The 22,718-nt window shown below is 40.3% G+C and overlaps 1 protein-coding gene across 1 annotated transcript in view; it reads left to right on the forward strand.

The window, feature by feature from the left end:
* Nucleotides 1–648: 648 nt before the first annotated feature.
* The window catches only part of LOC138173626 (protein delta homolog 1-like), a 37,849-nt gene continuing 15,779 nt past the window's right edge, over nt 649–22,718 (forward strand). The window contains exons 1-3 of the mRNA XM_069103672.1: nt 649–1,030; nt 2,115–2,175; nt 4,500–4,630. Of these exons, the coding sequence (XP_068959773.1) occupies nt 961–1,030; nt 2,115–2,175; nt 4,500–4,630 (262 nt within the window). The 5' untranslated portion in view covers nt 649–960. The remainder of the gene's footprint in view (nt 1,031–2,114; nt 2,176–4,499; nt 4,631–22,718) is intronic.

The following is a 22,718-nucleotide window of genomic DNA, read 5'->3' on the forward strand; positions in this document are numbered from 1 at the left end:
CATAAACACTTCTTTTCGGTGCTTCAGGTAACTGGGAGAAGGGAAGAGAACTCCAGGTTAACAGCTAATAAGGTGTGTACCTGAACACACTCCAGCTTTCGGTCCCAGACTAGGATCCGTATTCCTAAGGATCCGGAGGGGGTAACTGGGCACCAAGAGCAAAATACATGAAGAAGATGTAGGAGACAGGAGGGGGCACACAGATACTCAGGAAACACATCCCACCTGGGTCCGCTCCAGGGGCTGGGGCTTCTTTCTGATTCTAGGGAAGAAGATCGTTGGGAAGTGGAGTTCATACTCGGATCGAATTTGGACTCTGCTGCTTGCCTATGGGACTTTGGGCAAATCACTCAACTCTGGGCCTCGGTTTGCTCATCTGTTGGATTATATAGTCTCTGAGCTCTAAATTTTCGATCTTTTGATTTTTAAAATTCAAGTGTCGGTCAAGGAGAGCTTTAAGGTGCTGGGGCACTCAGTTCGAACTGCACCATAAGACTCCGCTCGCATCCCCAGACTGAGGTAGCGCAACCACCCACGAGTCCCGGGACCGAGGGAGGAGAAGGGAGTGTAAACTGGGGCTGGGCGGGGGCGGCTACGGCGGCGGGCGGGCAGCCGGCGGTGCGGCTCCCCCACCTCGCTCTGCTCCATGTTCCTCTCAGTGCAGGCACTCTCGGTCTACTAAGCTGGGCGCGCCACTGCACCCTGGGGCGGACGCGGAGGGACCCCGGCGATCAAAGGCGACGCGGAAGGGAGGTTTTACGCTGACTGCACTGGAACCTGTGTGTGACTTCCCGCAGGGGGGTCCTCGGAGGCTGGACCGCACAACCCCTTGTTGGGAAAAGCATTTGGGAAAGCGGGTGGCCCCTGTTGGCTACCCGAGGACGTGGAGTAGTCAGACTCATTGGATACTCTTTTTCTTCCCCTGCAGCCAGTGGCCAAGCTACCCTCTCTGGTGCTGCGATGTTCGCCCCAGGATCCTTACTGCTGTTGTGCGTTCTTGGGCCACCTTTTTGCTTCTTCTCTGCTGTAGGTAAGGTATCTCCCCCAGCCTCTTTTTCTTCTCCTCCTCTAGCCCCAGGCTAAATCTCAGCCCCACTATTCCTTAGGCGCGGAATCCGCGCCCGGAGGGAAAAGTGCTCTGTTCTTTGCTTTTTCCCCAGGGACGTGGCCATCCCTCCCCAGTACTCCTTTGGCGCAGTGCTCCCCTTATCTCCTGCTGGTCTGGAGGGCTCCCTTCTGGGAGGGCACCACTGTTCTCAAAGAGAAAGTCTCCTAGAGAGGGATGGGAAAGGATGAAAGGTCTTGACGCTGCCGGGAGGGATGGTGGCTAAGAGGGAGCTCAAGGCCTGGGTCTCAGGGCCTGAAGCTTTGAGGTTTGGACAGCTCCCCTGGGACACACAGCCTTAAGACACCAAAACTTTGCAAACGTCTCAGGTTCCTGACATAAAACGTTCTGACCCCGAGCAGAAGGGGGATGCAATGTAATTCCTAGGTCTTTGGGCAAGCCGTATTTGATGTCTATAGCTTAGCATCCTGCATACTAACTAAAGGGGCCAGGTTTAGGGTGTTTTCCAAATAGTAGGAGCATATTGTGTGCACATCACTTATGAATGTAAGAGGACCCCCCCCCCAAAAAAAAACAAAACCACAAGGTAAAGTGCTTTTCTCACAACAGCATTGTGATCTAGGCAATGCATAGATTTTACATACCTCCATTTGATCTCCACTTTACAGATGAGGAAACTGAGGATCCCAGAGGCCTAAGGATGTAATTTAGATTTCTAGGTTCCCAGACTTGCACAGCTAAAACATACACGGGAACCCAGAGGACGAAGGCCCATCACTTAGATTATGGATTTTACAGTGACATCATGACATTTGTAGCACCTTTGGGGACAATTGAGGATTTTTCAAAGTTAGTTAACCATTTATTTCTTTTACTAGCTTAAAAAAATGTTTTCTCTGATTCTGTTTGGGGACCATTCGACTTCTTTAAGCCTCAAAGGTAATCTTTCTGCTGCCTTAAGGAGTCCTATCAAGACCTCTCCAATGAAGTGTCAGTTCTTTATCTCTTTTTTGCTTTCTGGAGTTCAAGGGTACTTTCTGTATTCTAGGTCTGGAATGTGAGGTTGACTGTCACCCTGACAGAGGAATCTGTGACAAGGACGAGTGTAGGTGAGGAGAAAGGACCGAGAGGGTGGTTACTGGGGACAATGTTGGATGTACTGCTGAGATTGAAATAATACTCAAAGATTTTCTAGGAGGCTTCTCCCCTTTCCCTGCCCTCCCCCTACATACCTAACTTCCCTCACTGAGCAGGGCCTGACTCTGGGGCAAGCCAGTCCCTAGCATCTTGGTGATATATTTTGCATATGTTTATATATATATATATATGTTTATGTTGATTCTCTTGATAGATAGCACGTTAGGTTCTTGAGGTCAGAGATTGTTTTATTTTTGTCTTTGTATTCCCAGCACTTGGCACAGTGCCTAGCACATTGAAGACAATGAATGCTTGTTGATTGATTGATTAGTGATTGGCAAGTGGATTCACCATTGAGAGTCACCCAGCCCACAAGAGTGGGGGAGTCCCAAAGCTGCAGCTCTCAAATGGCTCCCTGCCCCCATTCTGGCAACTAGAAATGGCAGTTTAATGATTCCAGGCGTGGGCTCATAGTAGACAAAGAGCTATTAGGTATGCACAAGTTCTTCACTAAAAAAAAAAAAAAAAGATTTTCTCTTTTGGCATTTTGCCTTGGGTTAGATTGGAGATTTTAAGCTTCTTATGGGTTGAAAGTTCTTCCTCCCCGCCCTCCCCACCCCCCCAGCCTCCACCTCCAATGCTTCATTTTAGCATGGATGTGACCCTTGGATTTTGAAGGCTATGCCTGCAGAATTAAAGCTTGGGTTGGTCGTTTCAAGCTGAATAGTAAGGACTTTTAGCAGAAGTGTGCATCTGTCCTCTAAGGACCAACCTAGTAGAGAGGCTCATCACCATAAAATTGGGCACCAGGTGATGAATTTTTTAGTGGGACAAACCCATCAAGGGAGTAATGGGATTTTTACCTATATAGCTGGAGGCAGTGCCCACACTTATTAAAATCATTGCTTCCTGAAGCATTTGAGCATTCTGAGAATGTGCCTTTTTTTCTTTTAAAAGTTTTTCATTGATTTTTTTTTGCCACCTAAATTTATATCTTTTCCCCTTCCTCTAACAATGGAGTTATATTCCTTGTAACAATGATTTAAAAAGAAATACAGTTGAGCAAAACAAACCAATATCTAAATCAAATCTGACAATATGTGCAATATTTCATACCCGTAGCTCTCCACCTCTGCAAAGAAGGGAGGGAGGGGCATTTTCTCACTTTTTCTCCAGAGACACTTTTGTTTTTCCTCTTTACATTGTTGTAGTCATTAAGCAGGTTGTTTGACTGGTTCTGTTTACTTCACTCTGTGTTAAGTTCATATATTTTTGCCACGCTTGTCTAAATTGTTCACATTCATCTTTTCTTGTGACACAACAATGTTCCATTTGATTCATGTATCATGTTTTTTTTAAGCCATTCTCAATTAATAGCCTTCTACTTTCTCCCCCCAAAAACATTGTTATGAATATTTCTATGTATATGGGAAATTTATTTTTGTCTTTGGCTTCCTGTGGGTATACCGGTATGCCTAGCAGTGATTTCTGTGTCGATGGGTATGGAAATTTTAGTAACTTAAAAAAAAAAATTCCAGATTGCTTTCCAGAATTGTTTGAACAAGAATGTGACATTTTTTGAAGAGCAGAACTGTATTTCCCCTTCTCCTTTTTAATTTTTACTTTCAAATTGGAAGTTGTATTTATTTTACTTAAAAATTAAAACAGATTAGAGAGAATAGTGATTTGGGAGTCTTACAAGTAACTCAGAATATAAGAATAAATCAGGAGTCCAAGAGGAGAGTTCATAAAGTAGTAAGATAGGCATGTTTTGAGAGAGGTTATTGAGAAAACCAGGGAGAGGAGAAGGAAGTTGCCCTTGGACAGATTAGAACAGGGTGCCAAGTGATGGGCAACTGTATTTACCTTCCATTTTCTCCCTCATGGCTGGGACTTGTGCCAGGTCTCAGTTTTCTAGCCTCACTATCTCTTGGGATCCCCATTTATCATCATCAATCAATCAACAAGCATTTGTTAAACATTTACTGTGTTAGACACTGTACTGAGTAAATGCTATGGTTTCAGATACAAAAGTGAAGCAGCCATGACCTCAAGAAGCTTATATTCTATTTGCAATGACAATTAGGGGTTCTGATTCTCAATATTTTTCTTTTTCCTCTATGTTTTTATGATCTGTTTAAGTCTGCTCATTTTTTTTCCTTCTGACTTTACCAGTGATCTCTTCTATTTTTTTTTCCTTCCTAATTTCTGGACTGGGTGGAATTTTAGCTTAATCATATCAGGTAATATTCTGACTAATTTTGCTGCTGACTGAATAAGCCCTGGACTCTTGCAGATGTCGACCTGGTTGGCAGGGACCCCTGTGCAATGAGTGTGTGCCCTTTCCTGGCTGTCTACATGGAAGTTGTTCCCTGCCCTGGCAATGTATCTGTGAGGATGGCTGGATCGGAAGTCTCTGTGACATAGGTTTGTGAATACGGTACTTTACTTTTCCATCTTGATAAAGGCAGCAGCCTATAGGACCTAGATAGTGATTTAATGGACAAGTACGCCATCTACTGATCCAAGTGGGCTAACAGTTTTGTAGGAGATGACCCACCTCTCCCTCTGTGCATAGAGGCTTTCCTCAACATCACTGTGTGCTCAAGACTGTGCTGGAAATCCTGGAAGACACAAGAGCACTATTAGAAACAAAGAATCTCTCCTCGTTGGGGGCGATGTTACTGTGGTTGGTAAGGTAGATTTGAAGTATGGGGAAAACATAACTCAATGAAAATATGAAGGCGTGTCCAAGTGGGTGAGGTCCATGCGCATCTTGGGGCAGGGAAGGAAGGGAGAGATGGTAGAAATGTAAAGATATTAGATGGGGCCACAGGTGGGGCTTGGTTCAGTTTAAGTACTTGTCAGCAGCCACAGAAAAAGCTTCAGAGGAGGAAGAGATATCTGTTTAGATGTAACTTCCTAGGTAACTACATGGGACAGTGGATAGTATTAGACTTGCAGTCAGGAAGATCTCATTTCATATTCCTGCCTCAAACACTTACCAGTTATGTGACCTGGGCAAATCACTTAGCTTAAGTCTTCCTCAGTTTCCTCAACTGTAAAATGGGGATAATAATAGCACCTACTTCGCAGGGTTGCTTTGAGGATCAGATGAGATGATATCTGTAAAAAGCATAGCACAGTACCTGCACTTAGTCATCACTTAATATATATTTATTCTCTCTTCCTCTTCTTCTCACTTTACTGCCTTGCGAACTTGGTTAAGTCACTCAATCCCTCTCTCTGTCTCTGTCTCTCTCTCTGTCTCTTTCTCTCTCTCTGTCTCTCTGCCTCTGTCTCTCTCTATGTCTCTCTCTCTCTCTCTCTGTCTATGTCTCTCTCTCTCTCTCTCTCTCTCTCTCTCTCTCTCTCTCTCTCTATGTCTCTCTCACTGTCTCTCTCTTTCTTTGCTTTTTTTGGAGGGGGGAAGGCAGGGCAATTGGGATTAAGTAATTTTCCCAAGGTCACATGACTAGTAAGTATTAAGTGTCTGAGACCAGATTTGAACTCAGGTCCTCCTGACTCCAGGGCTAGTGCTCTATTCACTGAGCCACCTAGCTGCCCTGACTCAGTCTCTTAAATGAAGAGGTTCATCTTCATGGATTTAATTAAATGTTGCCTTCTTCCCAATATGTTTCCTAATTCATTTGAAATAATCCTTTTCCTCTTGTAACTTTGTAACTCACTAATGCACTTCCCATGCTCTGTTTTATATTATACTTACATATACATATTGTCCCTCTCTCCCCTAATAGACTGTAAGTTTAATGAGGATAAGACTATATCTGGTTTGCCTTTGTTTCCCCCCAGTCCTTATTAAGTAGACACTTAATGAGTTGTTTGATTTTAATTTTCAACTTAAATTTAATTTCCCCATACTTTCTCTGTAGTGCATTTTCTAAGAGAATGATCTTCTGTATTTGGTCAACTTGAGTATTAAACATGGCCAAACTAATTTGAACTGAGATAGTGTCAGAACTGCAGAAAGGCTGCTGCAGGTAATCAATTAAAAATGTTTACTGTGTACCTACTGTGTGCCTGTCCTATATACATGGTTGGTGCCTAGGAAGTGTGAGGCATGAAAAAAAGAGATCAATTAATTAATGCTGCTTTCTGTTGTTGTTGATCAGTCATGTCTGACTCTTAGTGACCCCATTTGGGGTTTTATTGGCAAAGATATTGGAGTGGTTTGCTCCTTCCTTCTCCAGCTCATTTTACACAGGAGGAAACTGAGGAAGACAGGGTTAGGTGACTTGTCAAGGGTCACACAGCTATTAAGTGTCTGAGACCACACTTAGGTCTTTCAGGCCCTAGGCCCAGTGCTATATCCACTGCACCACCTATAAATTTATCAGGGGATAAGTTCTGAAATGGCAGTTCATTATCCTGTTCCCCCAGGGCAATGGGAGATGCTATTAGCACAGTAAACCTATGCCTCAGTTTTCCTCTCTATAAAATAAAGAGATTGGAATAATTTCTTTAAAAAACAAAAACCAAAATTATTTATTTATTTTTCGCTTTCAACATTCACTTTTATAAGATTTTGAGGTCCAAATTTTCTCTCTCTCCTTTCCTTCGCCAAGACAGTGTACAATCTGATATAGACCATACATGTACAATCATGTTAAAGATGTTTCCACACTAGTCATGTTGTAAAGAAGAATTAGAACCAAAGGGAAAAACCATGAGAAAGAAGAAACATAAGAAAGGAGAAAATAGTATGCTTTGATCTGCAATCAGATTCCATAGTTCTTTCTCTGAATGTAGATAGCATTTTCCATCATGGATTTTTAGAATTGTCTTAGATACTTAACATTGCTGAGAAGAGCTAAATCTATCAAAGTTGGTCATTGCACAATGTTGCTCTTGCTGTGAATCATGTTCTTCTGGTTCTGCTCATTTCACTCAGCATCAGTTCATACAAGTCTTTCCAGATTTTTCTGAAGTCTGCCTGCTCATCATTTCTTGTGGAACAATAGTAAGGAATAGATAATTTCTTTCTTTTTTCTTTTGCTTTTTGGAGGGGGGAAGGTAGGGTAGTTAGGGTTAAGTGACTTGCCCAAGATCACATGGCTAGTTTTTTTGTGTTACGTGTATGAAGCCAGATTTGAACTCAGATCCTCCTTACTGCAGGGCCAGTGCTCTATTCACTGAGCCACCAAGCCACCCCAAATAGATTATTTCTAAAATTCTTTTTCTCTCTCTTATGTTTTATAAAAGACATCAACTAATGTATAGACATGTTCCCAGAGCAACCAGGGTGATGAACAGTGGTCTATGAAGAGTCACTAACCTACAAATTGGCCCTTAGTAAACCTATCCAAAGAATCGACTGGATTTATATTCCTAAGACTTTGAGTGCTGGAGTTAGAAGGAACCTTTTGAAATCATGTCAGAGGTGGAAATGGTGCTAGAATTATAGGGAAGGAAGAAGCATGTATTAAAAGTGATCTATATGCCAGGTACTGTGCTAAGCATTTCATAAATATTATCTCATTTGACCCTTACAACAACCATGCAACAAAGGTCCTATCATTATCCCCATGTTATAGTCAAGGAAACTCGAAGCAAATAGAGGTTAAGTGACTTGCCCAGGGTCACCTAGCTAGTGAGTGTCTGAGGCAGGGTTTGACTCAGGTCTTCATTCATAACTCCAGGCCCAGCGCTCTCTCTACTGAACCACCCAGCTGCTGTAGAAGGTCAGAACTAGGACAAACCTCAAAACAGTAGAAAAATAGCTAGAAGATAAAAAATCATTCCTTTTTAAAAATGCTTTAAGATTTTCAAAGTATTTTCCTCTTGATATAGAAACTGAAACCCAGAGAGGGGAATGCCATTCATTGACTTAGGAGGAGAGCAATAACGAATGGTTTCCCAAATTCAAAATCTGGACCATTTTTCATTCATGCAGCTGCATCAAGTGATTGGTTTCCTATTGCTGACCTCCAGACAAAGGGAGATCAGGAAAGGCTTCCTGCAGAAAGATATGGTACCTGAGCTGCTGTTCATGCCTCTTTCTCTAAGAGGACCAGTGACATCATGAGGGTGATGTCTTGAATTGCTTGTGAATTGGATTTCAGAGAGGCAGAGCTGAGCCCCACCTTCTCCTCCAGTGCCACCAGAGTCCAAATATGCTTCTTTTAAAAAAATTAATTAATTTTTAGTTTTCAACATCAATTTCCACAAGATTTTGAGTTCTAAATTTTCTTCCCATACCTCTCTCCCCCAACCCTGAGATGGCATGCATTCTGATTACCCCTTCCCCCAACCTGCCCTCCCTCTCTATCACCTGCCCTCTCTATCACCCCCCCCATTCTCTTCCCCCTTCCTTTCTTGTAGGGAAAGATAGATTTCTATACCCTTATGCCTATATATCTTATTTCTCGGTTGCATGTAAAAATCCATTTTTTTGACATTTGTTTTTAAGACTTTGAGTTCCAGATTCTCTCCCTTCTTCCCACCTACCCACCCTTATTGAGAAGGCAAGCAATTCAGTACAGGTTATATATATATGTAGTCATGCAAAACACTTCCATAATGGTCATGTTGTGAAAGACTAACTATATTTCCCTCCATCCTATTCCCCCTCTCACTTATTCACTTTTTCCCTTTGACCCTGTCCCTTTTCAAAAGTGCTCCTGAATACCCCCTCCCCCAACTTGCCTTCCCTTCTATCATTCCCTCTCTTATCCCTTTCCCCCTTACTTTATTGTAGCATAAGATGCCCAATTGAGTATGCATTTATTCCCCCTTAAGCCAAATCTGATGAAAGTAAGGTTCATTCATTCCCTCACCTCCTCCCTCTTCCCCTCCATTGTGAAGCCTTTTTCTTGCCTCTTTTATGTGAGATACTTTTCTCTATTCTATGTCTCCCTTTCTCTTCCCAATATATTCCGCTATAACCCCTCAATTTTATTTTTAGATATCATCTCTTCATATTCAGCTTACTTTGTGCCATCTGTCTGTCTGTCTATCTATCTATCTATCTATCTATCTATCTATCCATCTATCTACTATTTCTTCCAACTACCTTAATACTGACAAAGGTCTCATGATTTACAAATATCATCTTTCCATCTAAGAACGTAAGCAATTCAACTTTAATAAATCCCTATGATTTCTTTTTCCTGTTTACCTTTTCATGTTTCTCTTTGAAAGTTAAATGTTCTATTCAGCTCTGGTATTTTCATCAAGAATGCTTGAAAGTTCTCTATTTCATTGAATTTCCATTTTTCCCCCTGAAGTATTATACTCAGTTTTGGTGGGTATGTGATTCTTGGTTTTAATCCTAGCTACTCTCACCTCTGTAATATCATATTCTAAGCCCTTGGAACCCTTAATGTAGAAGCTGCCAGGTATTGTGTCATCCTGATTATATTTCCACAATACTCAAATTGTTTCTTTTTGGCTGCTTGTAGTATTTTCTCTTTGACCTGGGAACTTTGGAATTTGACTACAATATTCCTAGGAGTTTTCCTTTTGGGATCTCTTTCAAGAGGTGATTGATGGATTCTTTACATTTCTATTTTTCTCTCTGGTTCTAGAATGTCAGGGAAGTTTTCCTTGATAATTTCTTGAAAGATGATGTCTAATCTCTTTGTTTTATCATGGCTTTCAGGAAGTCCAATAATTTTTAAATTCCCTTTCCTGGATCTATTTTCCAGGTCAGTGGTTTTTCCAATGAGATATTTCACATTGTCTTCTATTTTCTCATTCTTTTGGTTCTGTTTTATAATGCTTTGATTTCTCACAATGTCATTAGCTTCCTTTTACTCCATTCTAATTTTTAATCTGTTATTTTCTTCAGTGAGCTTTCAGACCTCCTTTTCCATTTGGGCAATTCTGCTTTTCAAGGTATTCTTCTCCTCATTGACTTTTTGAACCTCTTTTGCCATTTGGGTTACTCTATTTTATTAAGGTGTTAATTTTCTTCAGTATTTTTTGGGTCTCCTTTAGTGAACTGTTGACTTGTTTTTCATGATTTTCATGCATCACTCTCATTTCTTTTCCCAATTTTTCCTCTACTTCCCTTACTTGATTTTCAAAATCCTTTTTGAGCTCTTCCATGGCCTGAGACCAATTCATATTTTTTTTGGAGACTTGGACTGTAGGAACTGTGACTTTGTTGTCTTCTGGTTTTATGTTTTGATCTTCTTTGTCACCAAAGTAAGATTCTATAGTCTGACTTTTTTTTATGCTGTTGGCTCATTTTCCCAGCCAAATACTTGACTTTCTAACTCCCTGCCTAGGCAAGACTCTGCTTCCACTGGGGATGGGGGTCTGGGGTCCCAGGCTTTAGGGGTTTTGTATCACCTGCTGGATCCCTGCACTGTCTGTGGGCCTGGATGTTGGGAAGAAGCTGCTGCTGCTGCCCCTGCCATCTCTACTGCTGCCCTAGGGCTGGGGCCAGATCACACTCCTCTTTCACCCAGGTCCCGCAGAGTTCTGCCACTGACCTTCCACCCTGTTATTGGAATTTGTGGGTTGAGAAGTCTGTAAACCACCACAATTGCCAGTGATTAAGTTCCCTGAGGCTTGCTCTGCCCTGTCAGCACCAGCATGGCCCACACTAGACGGTGCTCGGCTCCCACCCTGGTGCGAAATACCCTTCCTGTTGACCTTCCAGGCTGTCTTGGGATGGAGATATGTTTCACTGTGTTGTTTTGTGGGTTCTGTAACTCTAAAATTTGCTTAGATTCATTTTTGCAGGTATTTGGAGGGGTCCCTGCTTTTACTCCACAGTCTTGGCTGCCCCTCACTTTCCCCCTAGATCAGCTTCTTGAAGGAAGAGAGGAATTCTTTGAGGCAGAATTAAAGAGGGAGGTGTGGGGAACTTTCCATTATGAAGACAGAAGATGGAGTGCCATGTGTGAAGAGTATCATTCTTCTTTGCTTATAAATTTGATGGTTTAGTGAATCATGGGGTCGTAGATGCAGACTTAGAAGTAATCTTAGAAGCCATCAAGTCCAACCCCTTTATTTTCCAGATGAGGAAATTGAGGTCATAAGTATCTGAGGTAGAAATCAAATCAGGTCTTCCTGACTCCAAGGCCAGGATGCTACCCACTATACAATGTTGCTTCTCAAATGCAATCTTTAACAAAATTTCCCTTAAGGATGAATGATTGGTCTTGTCAAGGTTATTGTTTTAGAGCTGGTCTATGATTCTCTAATTATTCTACCATTAATTAATTCCTTTGAATATAGGAGTTTGAAAATGCACTGTGCTCTTAGTGACTCAGATCTTTCCAGAGTGAAAATAGAAGCTGAAGTTGCTATACTAGATTAAGTTGCCATGGTTGTGTTGGAAGTTAAATTAAAATTCTGTTAAGGTCTGCTTATGCAATTAATATCCATTTCCTTGAGGACATTTTGTTGATGACCACATCAGCAAATGTTTCCCAAATCACTTTTTACAATAAAACAAATGCAGAATGTTTTTTTCCCCCTTTTTTTGATGGTGGGGAGGGGGAGGGAGGTTGAAGTAAAGGTTGTCTCTCTTATCCTTTCCCACTCTGTAGTTCTCTAAGTCTAAGACTCTATGAAAGGGATTGGGAACCTACAGCTGCAAGGCAACATGTGGCCTTCTAGGTCCTTGTGTGCTTCCTTTTGAATGAGTGCAAGTTTTATAGAACAAATCCTTTTATTAAATGGATTTATTTTGTGAAATTTGGATTTAGACAAAGGGCCTCACTTGAGGACCTACAATGCCACATGTGGCCTTGAGACCACAGGTTCCCCACCCCTGCTCTAGGACTATGAGTCTAAATATTTCTAGACTGAGTAGGGAGTAGTGGGAAAAGATCTGGATTTGGGGTCAGAAGATTGGGGTTCAAATCCCAATTCTGTGACCTTGGGTAAATCCCTGAACCTCTTTTGGCCTCAGTTTCTTCTTCCATAAAATTAGTAGGTTGGAATCAATGATGTGTGAGATTCCTTCCTACTCTAAATCTGTCATCCTTTGATTTATGCTTCTAGTACCAAATAAAAACTATCCATTTGTTTTGCTATGGCATGTGATAATCATTTGAATCAAAATTTTGTTTTATAAGGAGTAAAGAAAAGCTCAATTCACCTTAAGAGTTTATTCACAGGCCACTTTTGGCTCATACCATCCTTTCCTTAAGATGTTGTTTTTAATTAGTCTACCTACTTTCATAAGCAGCACTAAATATACAACAGAATTTTTTTGTTCTGGGTACCTCTCAGTCAGCTGCATGACTATAAACACATGAAACATTGCAGACAAATTTTGTCAAAGATTTGGCTCCTAAATTCAGAACAGCTCATGGCACGTCAGACAACCTCTCTACTTTATTCCCAAGTAGGTGCCTTCTGTGCCCACTCCCCGCCCCCACTTTTCAGCTTTTATGTGTTGTCTTCTCCAGCTAGCGTCTAAGCTCTTTGAGGCCAGTGATTCTATTTCTGTTTTGCTTGTATATTTATTTCCAGGGCTTAACACAGTACCTGACACATACTAAACACTTCACAAATGCCCTTCTGTTGTTATTCTTGTTCATCCTTTGTTTTTGAAGAGGGTCAATGACATCATGGGGTGATGTCTTGACTTGAGAATGAATTGGATTTAATTGAGGTAGAGCTGCATGAAGTCATGAGCCTTACTTCCTCATCAAAGTCCAGTGGCAGGACAAAATTCACTGTATCATCTATGTATCATCAATCTATCTATCTATCTATCTATCTATCTATCTATCTATCTATCTATCTATCATCCATCTATCTATCTATCTATCTATCTATCTATCTATCTATCTATCTATCTATCATCTATCTATCTACCTATCTACCTATCAGTCATCTGTTTTCACTGACAATATCTTTGATACATGCATGAAAGAGTCATAAAGATTTTATTTTATGGCAACAAGAAATCAGGTATATGGCTCTGCAGTTGCTAATGTCTTCTCAGTCTTCCTTCTTTTTTTTTCTTTTCTTCTTCCTTTCTCCCTCCCTCCCTCCCTTCCTCCCTTCCTTCCTTCCTGGTGGGAAGAGGTAAAAATACTTCCTAGCTTGTCCACCTTTTGTGATATGTATTTTGAGCACTGGCCCTTTAACAATTATGTTGTTTGTGCATGTTTATTCTCTATACACTTAGTCTGCAGTTTTTTCATAACATCAGCACTGCTTTACACAGTATATTGGGTACAAGAGTGAACTGAGTCCAAATGTTATGGTTCCTCTTATTGAGGAATAGACCAGTATAAAAATGTGGGAGGGTCTGTTTTGTGTTTATTTGTTGTCCTTGTGAATGGGTAGCTGTTCTCAGAATAATCGAGTTTAGCTCTGTCTGTCTCATGCTCAGTTTTCCACAGGCCCACTTTTTCCCTAACAGTCTTTTGAGGTTTGAGGAGGTAATGTTGTTCATAATCTTCCATTTTTCTCCATTGTGGTATTTTGCAAACTTAAATTCACATTGCTTTTGGTTACCACATCCCTGCTGCACAAGGAGATTAAGTGTCTGTCTGTTAAGGTGCTTTAGGAGCGCTTTCTGCTTCTTTATTGTAGCAATCATTTTTGCATTGATTAAACTTCCTTTGGAAATGTTAGTAAAATAAAGTTTTTCCCCTTTGATTCACTTTCCAGTTTTCAAACACAGCTCACCTTCCATAGTCACACATAGTTCCTTCATCTCATTTTTATCCTTTCTTTTATTTTGGCACTTACTTTGACCTTTGCTCCAGTGAGTAGATAATCTGACTGCACAGAGCCAGCTGATAGTGCAATGACTGCTATATTTGTAGCTAGCTGTTTCTGGTCTCTTAAAATATAGTTTATTGACTTTAAGGGACTGTTTGGCTGGGTAGAGCAAAATGAAACCTTAAAGGCTTTCCTCAGACAAAGTGCGAGAACTATACAAGATTTGAAGACAGACTGACAACAGAGATTACTCTCTTCAACAATGTGCCGAGTATAGCTATCAAGCAAGGTGTCAGACAGGGAGCTATTTATCTGCCAAAGGTGTTCACTAGTTTTATGGAAGAAATTCTGTGGAAAGTCCAAAAGAAAAAAGGATTTTCTATTCATGCCAAGGTTCTGCAAATGACCCTGTTCCCAGCTGACCTTGTGCTAATTGAGTCGAGTCTCAGAATATAACAAACTTTCCTTAGTGAAATACACAGCAATGTCATCTATGATGGCAAAAGGCCTGTAGCCCAGATTGTGACATGCAGTCTATAGGTAGCATGCCAATTTGGCCCATCAATATGCATTTCAGGAACTGCAGATGGATAATGAATAATGAAATGGGCCAAGAATTGAGCAGAAAGAAACCAGACTAGATCCCAGTTGGGAAATTGCACAGCATTCTAAATGGTCCCAAGCTGCTCCCTGGCATACAAATCTGCCTTTTTAGCACTAATATGTGCTCTTCTCTTGGTGACCCAAAGAACAACACAGACGTGTGTGTGTGTGTGTGTGTGTGTGTGTGCGCATGCGTATGTGTGCATGCATGTGCAGGTTGTAGTATGGTATTAACCAAGAACTGTATACAAAGAAATGCTGTAAGAGATATCATCAAAGAGCTATCCTCCCTCTCTCGGGAGGGAAGTTCTTGCCCATGAAGCAAGAGTGAGGGCCTGACAGATAATCTCTGTGTCCCAATGATAATCACAGAAAAGTGAGGGACTTGGAGGATGATTCCCAACCAAATTGGTCATACCTAAGAGGGAGGCTTTCTGGGAGACTTAGATAAGAGGTGCATAGGATTGGCAATCTTGGATATATCACAGGATCATAAAACCATCCATTTACAGCTTGAAGGGAACTTCAATTTACCTTCCCAATTGTACAGATGAGGAAACTGAGGGGCAGAGAGGTTCAGCGATATGCCTAAGATTCCATAGGTAATAAGTGTCTACCATGGGATTTAAATCTATGTCTTCCTCATGCCAAATGCTGCATGCTTTCCACTATCCATATCACCTCTGGGCTGTAATCTTTACTCTTGGTGGGGTTATCTAAAGTATGGAAATATTATACTCACGGACTTCATAGAACATAACTATTCTGTTTAAGGTAAAATTTTATACAGGTCTCACTTGGATTCCATACAAGAGGACTAATTACTAATGTTTTAAGGACCTCATTAGAAGATTTTTTTTCTGCAAAAGATGGTCCCATAGCATGTTTCAGAATTATACAATCACAGAATTTTAGAGTTGGAATGTATCTTGTGTCCTATCCAATGCCTAGCACAATGCCTGGCATGGAATAGGTGCATACATGCATGTTGATTATGTATTGATTGACAATCTAGTCCAGTCTTTGACCAAAATTTTTTTGACAATATACACAACAAGTCATTCAACCTTTGCTTTAAGAATTTCATAAATCTCCAGGGAAATTCATAACAATGCTATCCATACTAGAAAAATTCATATTACATGAAGAAGATCCTGCTACCTTTTCAGGGCAGACTATTGTAGTTTTGAATACTTTTAATTGTTAAAAAGTTTTTTAAATAATTAAGTCTAATATTTAGTTTCTCTAAAACTGCTACCTATTGCTTCTATTTTTATCTTCTTCAGACCACAAAACAAATCTATTCCCTCATCCATGTGATGACTTTTTAAAAACATGAATACAGTGATTCTGTCCTCCTTGAGTCAACTCCTGTCTAGGTTAAACACCCACAGTTCCTTCAATTGGTTTTCATATGGCATATAGCCCTTTGTCATCCTGATGGTCCTCCTGGGGATACTCTCTAGCTTATTAATACCCCTTGTAAAATGTGGTGCCCAGGACTGAAGATAATACTGCACATGAGGTTTGACCAAGAAAAGTAGAATGAGATTATCATCTCAATTTCTAGAAAGTATTCTTCTTTTCATTCAGGCCCAGGTTGTTGTTTTTATTTAGTTGTTTTCAGTCACGACCAACTCCTTGTGAGCCTATTTGGGGTTTTCTAGGCAAAGATCCTAGAGTGGTTTGCCATTTCCTTCTTCAGATCATTTTATAAATGAGGAAACTGAGGCCAGCAGCGTTAAGTGACTTGCCCAGGATGACACAGCTGGTAAGTATCTGAGTCAGATTTGAGCTCAAGAAGATGAGTTTTCCTGACTGCAGGTCTAATGCTCTATCTACTGTACCACCTACCTGTCCCAGTACAAGTCTGAATTAGTTTTTTTTCCTTTTTTGCTGGGTATAGTACACTGTTGACTCATATTGAGCTTGTAATCCACTAAAGTTCCCATATATATATTTTAAGATGAACTGCTATTTAGCCCTGTCTGTTCTATTTTGTATTTAGGAAGTTGATTTCTTGAACCCAAATGTAGGACTATGTTTTTCCATGCTAAATTACATGCAACCAATGTTTCTATCCTGTTTGCATCTTTTTGGATATTATTATCATATGATTTTATTTATTATTATCATATCGATATTATCATATATAAAATCATATTATCATGTGATTATTATTATCATATGAGCTCATATTATCGTATGAGCTATGTCATTATTAAATCTAATGTTTCATCTATGGCTTCATCCAAGTCATTGAGAAAAACACTAAAGGGCAAAGCACCAATCCCTGGGTTGCTTAACGGGAGAATACCTTCCATATTGTCATGGAACCTTTAATGGATACTCCTTGAGTCTGAATCAATCAAATTTTCTACCTGAAATGTGGTAGATACCTTGTTAACTGTTTGGAATTCAAACATAAAAATAAAAATCTCTGTCCTCAAATGGCTTATCATCTACTATATGTATGTATACATATAAGAATATACAAACTAGCTTCAAGGTTATTTGGGAAGGCAGGGATTTGCAGCTGGGAAGACCAGGAAAGGTCTTATGTGGTGCTTCAGCTAAGCTTTAAAGGAAATTAGGAATTTCTAGAGGTAGAAATGAGGAGAGAGTTCATTCCAACCCTGGGAAACACCCAATACAAAAACATAGTGATAGGAAGTGGAAGGTCATGTGTGAGGAATAGCAAGAAGACAAGTGTGGCTGGATCATAGAGTTAATGAAGGGAAATAATGTATTATAATAAGCTTGAGAATAGTTAGATTGGGGCCTGGCTGTGAAAGCCACTAAATGCCAGAAGATTTTGCATTGATCCTAGAACAAAGAGAGGACCACTGGAGTTTCTTCAGTTTGAGTGTAACAGGTCAGATCTGACTTTAGGAATATCACTCTGAAAAATCTGAAATGATTATTAAACTAATGGAGATTTGATAAGGTCACTAAAAGAATATAGAAAGTGAAGAGAGGAGAGGTCAGGACAGAGTCTTGGTGTATACCCACAGTTACAAGGTGGGATATGGTTGATGATCCAGCAGAGAAGAAGGAATAGTTAGATACATGGGAGGCAAACCAAGATAGAATGATGTAACTAAAAAATCCAGAGAACAAAAATAGAAGACTTAGGAATAGTTAGAAATTTTGGAGGCAAATCAAAAGAGAATGGTGTCAAAAATGTAGAAGAAAGAAGGATGGTCAGCAGTTTCAAATGCTGCAGGGAGATCAAGAAGGATGAGAACTGAAAATAGGACACCAGATTTGGCAAGTAAGAGATCACTGGTAACTTTGGAAAGAGTGATGAGAGTATAAGCCAGATTTCAAGGGTTTGAGAAAATGAGTGAGAAAAGAGAAAGTGTGTGTGTGTGTGTGTGTGGGGGGGGGATGAGTGTATGCAGCTTTTCCAACAGTTTGGCTGTGAAATGAGACATAGACAATAGTGCGAAGGGATTTTATGGTCTTAAGGATTGTTATTTATAGAAGACCCTGGACATGTTTCTAGGCAGCAGGGAAGGAGTCTGTAGATGGGAAGTGATGGGAAGTTAAAGAGAGAAAGGATTATTATGGGAGCAATCTTCTGGAGGAAGCTGGAGGGAATAGGATCAAGGGTATATGTAGAAGGGTTGCCCTTCATTAAGAGAAGGGCCATCTATTCATCAGAGACTGGGACAAAGGAGAAGAGAGTAGGAAATCCAAAAGGGTTTTGAAACATAGAATAAGGGAGAAAAGAGGGCTCAGTTTGAATGGTCTCTATTTGTGAGGAAAGGTCCTCTCTTCAGATGAGCGGAGGAATGGTATGGGAGGCTTGAGAAAAGAAAAGCAGCCATAGGAACTGTGTTGGAGGATCAATTAGGGAAGAGAAAAGTGATTTCCTTACTACACTAAAGGCTCAGTTGAGATTAGAATAATATATATTTGATAACACTATTAAAAGAAATTGGTCTAGACATCCACAATGGAAAATGTAGTGAATGGAGAACATCTGTTATTCAGATGGTGACACTGCCAAGACCACATTTGAAATAGTGTACAGTTCTGAGAGCTACATGTCAGGTAGGGCATTTTACAGCCTGTAGTAGGTCCATCTTCTGGGTAGCAATTTGCATGTTAAAAGGATTAGAGGTCATGCTCCACAAGGTTGTCATATGACTATAAATCATTATACAGAACTGTAGAACCTCAGAGTTGGAAGGGAACTTGGAGACAATTTATTTCAATATGTATATGAGCAGGAATCTCTTTACATTATCCTCAGGAAATGGTCATCCAACCTCTGCTCAAAGACCTCCCATGATGGGAAACTCAGTAGCAAAAGAAATAGATCCTTCAATTTTCAGAAAGCTCTGATGGTTAGGAAATCACTCCTTTCAGCCCTAATCAGCCTTTCAGCAGCTTCTCCTCATTACTCTTATTTCTGTTCTCCAGAGCCAAGGAGAATGCCAAATCTCTCATTCACACATTGGCCCTTCAAATAAATACAAACACCATTCCCCCTCTCCCATATTGTTTTCTTTTCTATAGGCTTAACATATTTAGTTTCTTCAAACAGTTAATCACTTAATCAACAGGCATTTATTTAATTGCCCATTATAGGCCAGGCACTCTGCTAGGTCCTGGGGCTACAAATACAAAAATTACTCCTTTCTCCATGGATATAAGAAGGGCTATATAATGTGTCAACAGGATGAGTCAAGTGTCCAGAGTAACATAAAAGGCATCATCAGGTGTACAAATGACCTTAAAAAGAGATGGGCTGGTTATCTAGTGAGAGTCAGGGATGGCACTGCTATAAATGAAATCGTTAAAACATAACAAAATGGAACAAAGAAAACAAAAGGAGCATTGTAAATAAGCCCTATATAGAGGATTTATCAGAAGACGCAGGCAAAATTTGCCCAGGATGAGAAGGTATGACTAGCTTTCAATCTGCTTATGTGGGGGGAGCTTCTTGTTGATTGTATATCAGTTGAATTATTCCTGAAACAATATTGTTGTTTAGTCATTTTGGCAGAGATATTGGAATGGCTTGCCATTTCTCCATTTTACAGATGAGAAACTGAGGCAAACAGGGCTAAGTGACTTATGCAGGGTCACACACCTAGTAAGTGTCTAAGGCCAGAATTTACTCAGGACAATGTCCTCCAGACTCCAGACTTGGCATTTCATCCACTGTACAGCCTAGTTGCAGTGTTAGTTATCAGACGTGTTTAACATTTAAACAGGATTTTGGCATGATGAAAAAAGGGAAGGTGATCAAAAGTCCATTAGCTTAAATTTAAAGTTGTGGGTTTTAGGAAGCTGACCTCAAATTGAGTTATATCAGTCCTCTGGAAGACAACATTTATTTGTTTATTTATTTATACATCTGTCTATGTATGTATGTATGTATCTGTCTGTCTGTCTATCTATCTAACTATTTATATCCCCACAAGAAGAATTTCTTGAGCCATTGTTTGAGGAACTCAGAGACTAACAAGATAAGACAATTTCTAAAGTATGAAATTACTCCAGGGGGTTAGTTTGGGTTGAAAATTTGGGAATGTAGGTAGCAGAAGATAGCAAGTTGTTTCAAGAAACCTCTGAAGATGTACACATTATCTCAAGATCTTCCATCAGTACAATTTCAAGCACTACAACTTTTAGAACCAGTCTTTGGTTGTTTGATGAGTGAACTGCTCCCCCTCCCTTCCCTGATGTCTGTTCACCCTGTAACTGATTTGATGCTTGTCCATTCCATTTCCACAGGGGGTAATCCCCAGCTAGACAACACTGAACAAGGGGATTAACTGACCATAAACAGGACCTGGGTATCTGAGCCTGGAAGACTGATTCCCACAGAGAGATGGATAGATAGTCATTATATTTTCTTGTGTTGAGCATGCAATTACTCAACCTGCCATTCAACTGTGCCTTTATTGATCATTTTGCTTCCTTTTTGAGAAATAAATGCTTGCGGGAAGATGCAGTCATGGAAGTGTGGCCCTATACTGCCTGGTTGACAACAAGACTTGAAAAGAGAAATAAAACCTGCAGGCAAAACTTGTCACGCTGGGAGATTTGTTTCCCATATCCTCATTCCTTAGTTGTCTCACCTCTCCTGTCAGTGTTACTTTGTAATATAATATATTTTGTATTGACCTTTCTTGGTATGTGTTGTCTCTGCCCTCTCTCCCAACTGAATTTAAAAATGATAAAAGTTCTCTGAGGATAGAGATTGTTTTGTTTTTGTTGTTATACCCCTAGCTGGTGCATGATGCTTAATAAATTCTAGCTGAATGAGTATCTTTTAGGGACCTTTATATGCAGTTAGTGTTTTTGTTCTCATTGTTGCACATTCTCAGTTTAAGTGACACTGAATCTCCTCTTCTGACTCACCCGACTCCTTCTCTTATACTAGATAGACTCTGACTCCCTCTCCTCTCCTCCCTTTCCCTCCCCTCCCCTCTCCCACTCCCTCTCCTCTCTCTCCTTCCCTCCAGTTTATAAGGTCACTCTTTCTGCTTCACACAAATAGGTAGATCTTGCAAGCTCCCAACCCTCCTGCAGATATGAAGAATCAACTTTATTTTTTTAAACTATCTTATTTCTATGGATTCCTTTGTTGTTGCATTCAGTTACCCCCCCCCCCTCAGCATATCCCTGGGCCCTGCCCTCAACCTGGTGAGACAGACCTTGTGACAAATATTAAGAAAAAAAGAATAATCAATAAGAGAAAATTAAAAGCTAGTTCAACAAAACTCACGTATCAATCATATTTGACATTGTGGGCAGTATTGCGCATCCATATTCATACCTCCAGAAAAAAGGGGAATTTCATTTTTCCAACTTGTCTCTAGGGTCAAATTTGTTCATTGTAATTGTTATTGTGGTTGTTGAACCATTTCACTTGTGTCTGACTCCTCGCGAGCCTATTTGGGGTTTTCTTGGCAGTGGTTTGCCATCTCCTTCTCCAATTCATTTTAGAGATAAGGAATTTGAGGCAAACAGGATTAAGTGACTTGCCCAGGGTCACACAGCTAGTAAGTGTCAGAGGTCAACTTTGAATTTAGGAAGATGAGTCTTCTAAACTCCATGCCCAACATCCTATCCACTGTGTCACCTAGCTGCCATCATTCTAATTACATTGAATTCATTTGTGTGTGTGTTGGTGTGCACAAACATGCTTTCCATTTACATTGCTTTCATTATGTATATTGTTTCTTAATTGTGTTTACTTCTGTTTGCATCAGTTTCCACCTTGGCATACCTTTCTGTGTTCTTCATATTCACTTACTTTTTTTAATTAAAAAAAAATTTTTTTTGCCTTTGGGGGGGGGTGTGCAGGGCAATTGGGGTCACACAGCTAGTAAGTGTTAAGTGTCTGAGGCCAGATTTGAACTCAGGTCCTCCTGACTCCAGGGCCTGTGCTCTATTCACTGCACCACCTAGCCACCCCATATTCACTGTTTCTTAATGGTTCAGTGATGTTCCTTTATTCATGTACCCATAGTTGCTTAACCATTCCCAAGTTGATGGGCACCTTCTTTGTTTCTAGTTCTTTGATATCACGCACAAAAAGGTTTTATCTTGGATATTTTAGTGTAAATAGGGCCATTTTTTCAGTCTATGCCCTCCTGGGGGTAGGGATGTCTGGGTTAAAGGGTCTAGTCATTTTATTTACTTTTTCTAAAAAAAAAAGGTCTGTATTCCAAATTATTTTCCAGGATGGTTGAACCAATTCTCAATACTCTCCAGAATATTTTAATGTGCTTATATCCCTGCACGCCTTCGTTCCAACACTGACTCACAAGAAATAAACATTTATTAAGCCCCTACTATGTGTCATACACTATGCTAAGCAATTATTTCTGTCTTTTGTTGTCTGTGTTGTCTTGTACATTTCTCTTCTTATTAGTGATTTGGAGTAATTTTGCATGGTGATTGTCAAGAGTTTGCCATTCTTCTTTGGAGAACTGTGTATAGATTTTTACCATTTTGTTATTGGGGAATGGTTAAATTGACTTCCACATACTCAGCTATTTTCTCTCCCTGTCACTCACACTGACTTCTCTGTACCAGTTCAATCTTTCTGACTGCTATGGCAGCTCAATCCACACTCCTTCCTATACCACCCCTACTGACAAGTTTTTACCACCATTTTTCCCATGAACTCCTTCCTGGGCCCTTTCTTAATTGAAGACCATAATCAACAGCTCTGTGACATACTCTAGCCATGGGCAAAATCCATTTCCCCTTTCCCAGCATT

This window comes from Petaurus breviceps, unplaced genomic scaffold (genome assembly GCF_028583685.1).
Source record: "Petaurus breviceps papuanus isolate PSGF00001 unplaced genomic scaffold, PetGlider_PUasm1.0 63, whole genome shotgun sequence".
Classification (NCBI taxonomy): domain Eukaryota; kingdom Metazoa; phylum Chordata; class Mammalia; order Diprotodontia; family Petauridae; genus Petaurus; species Petaurus breviceps.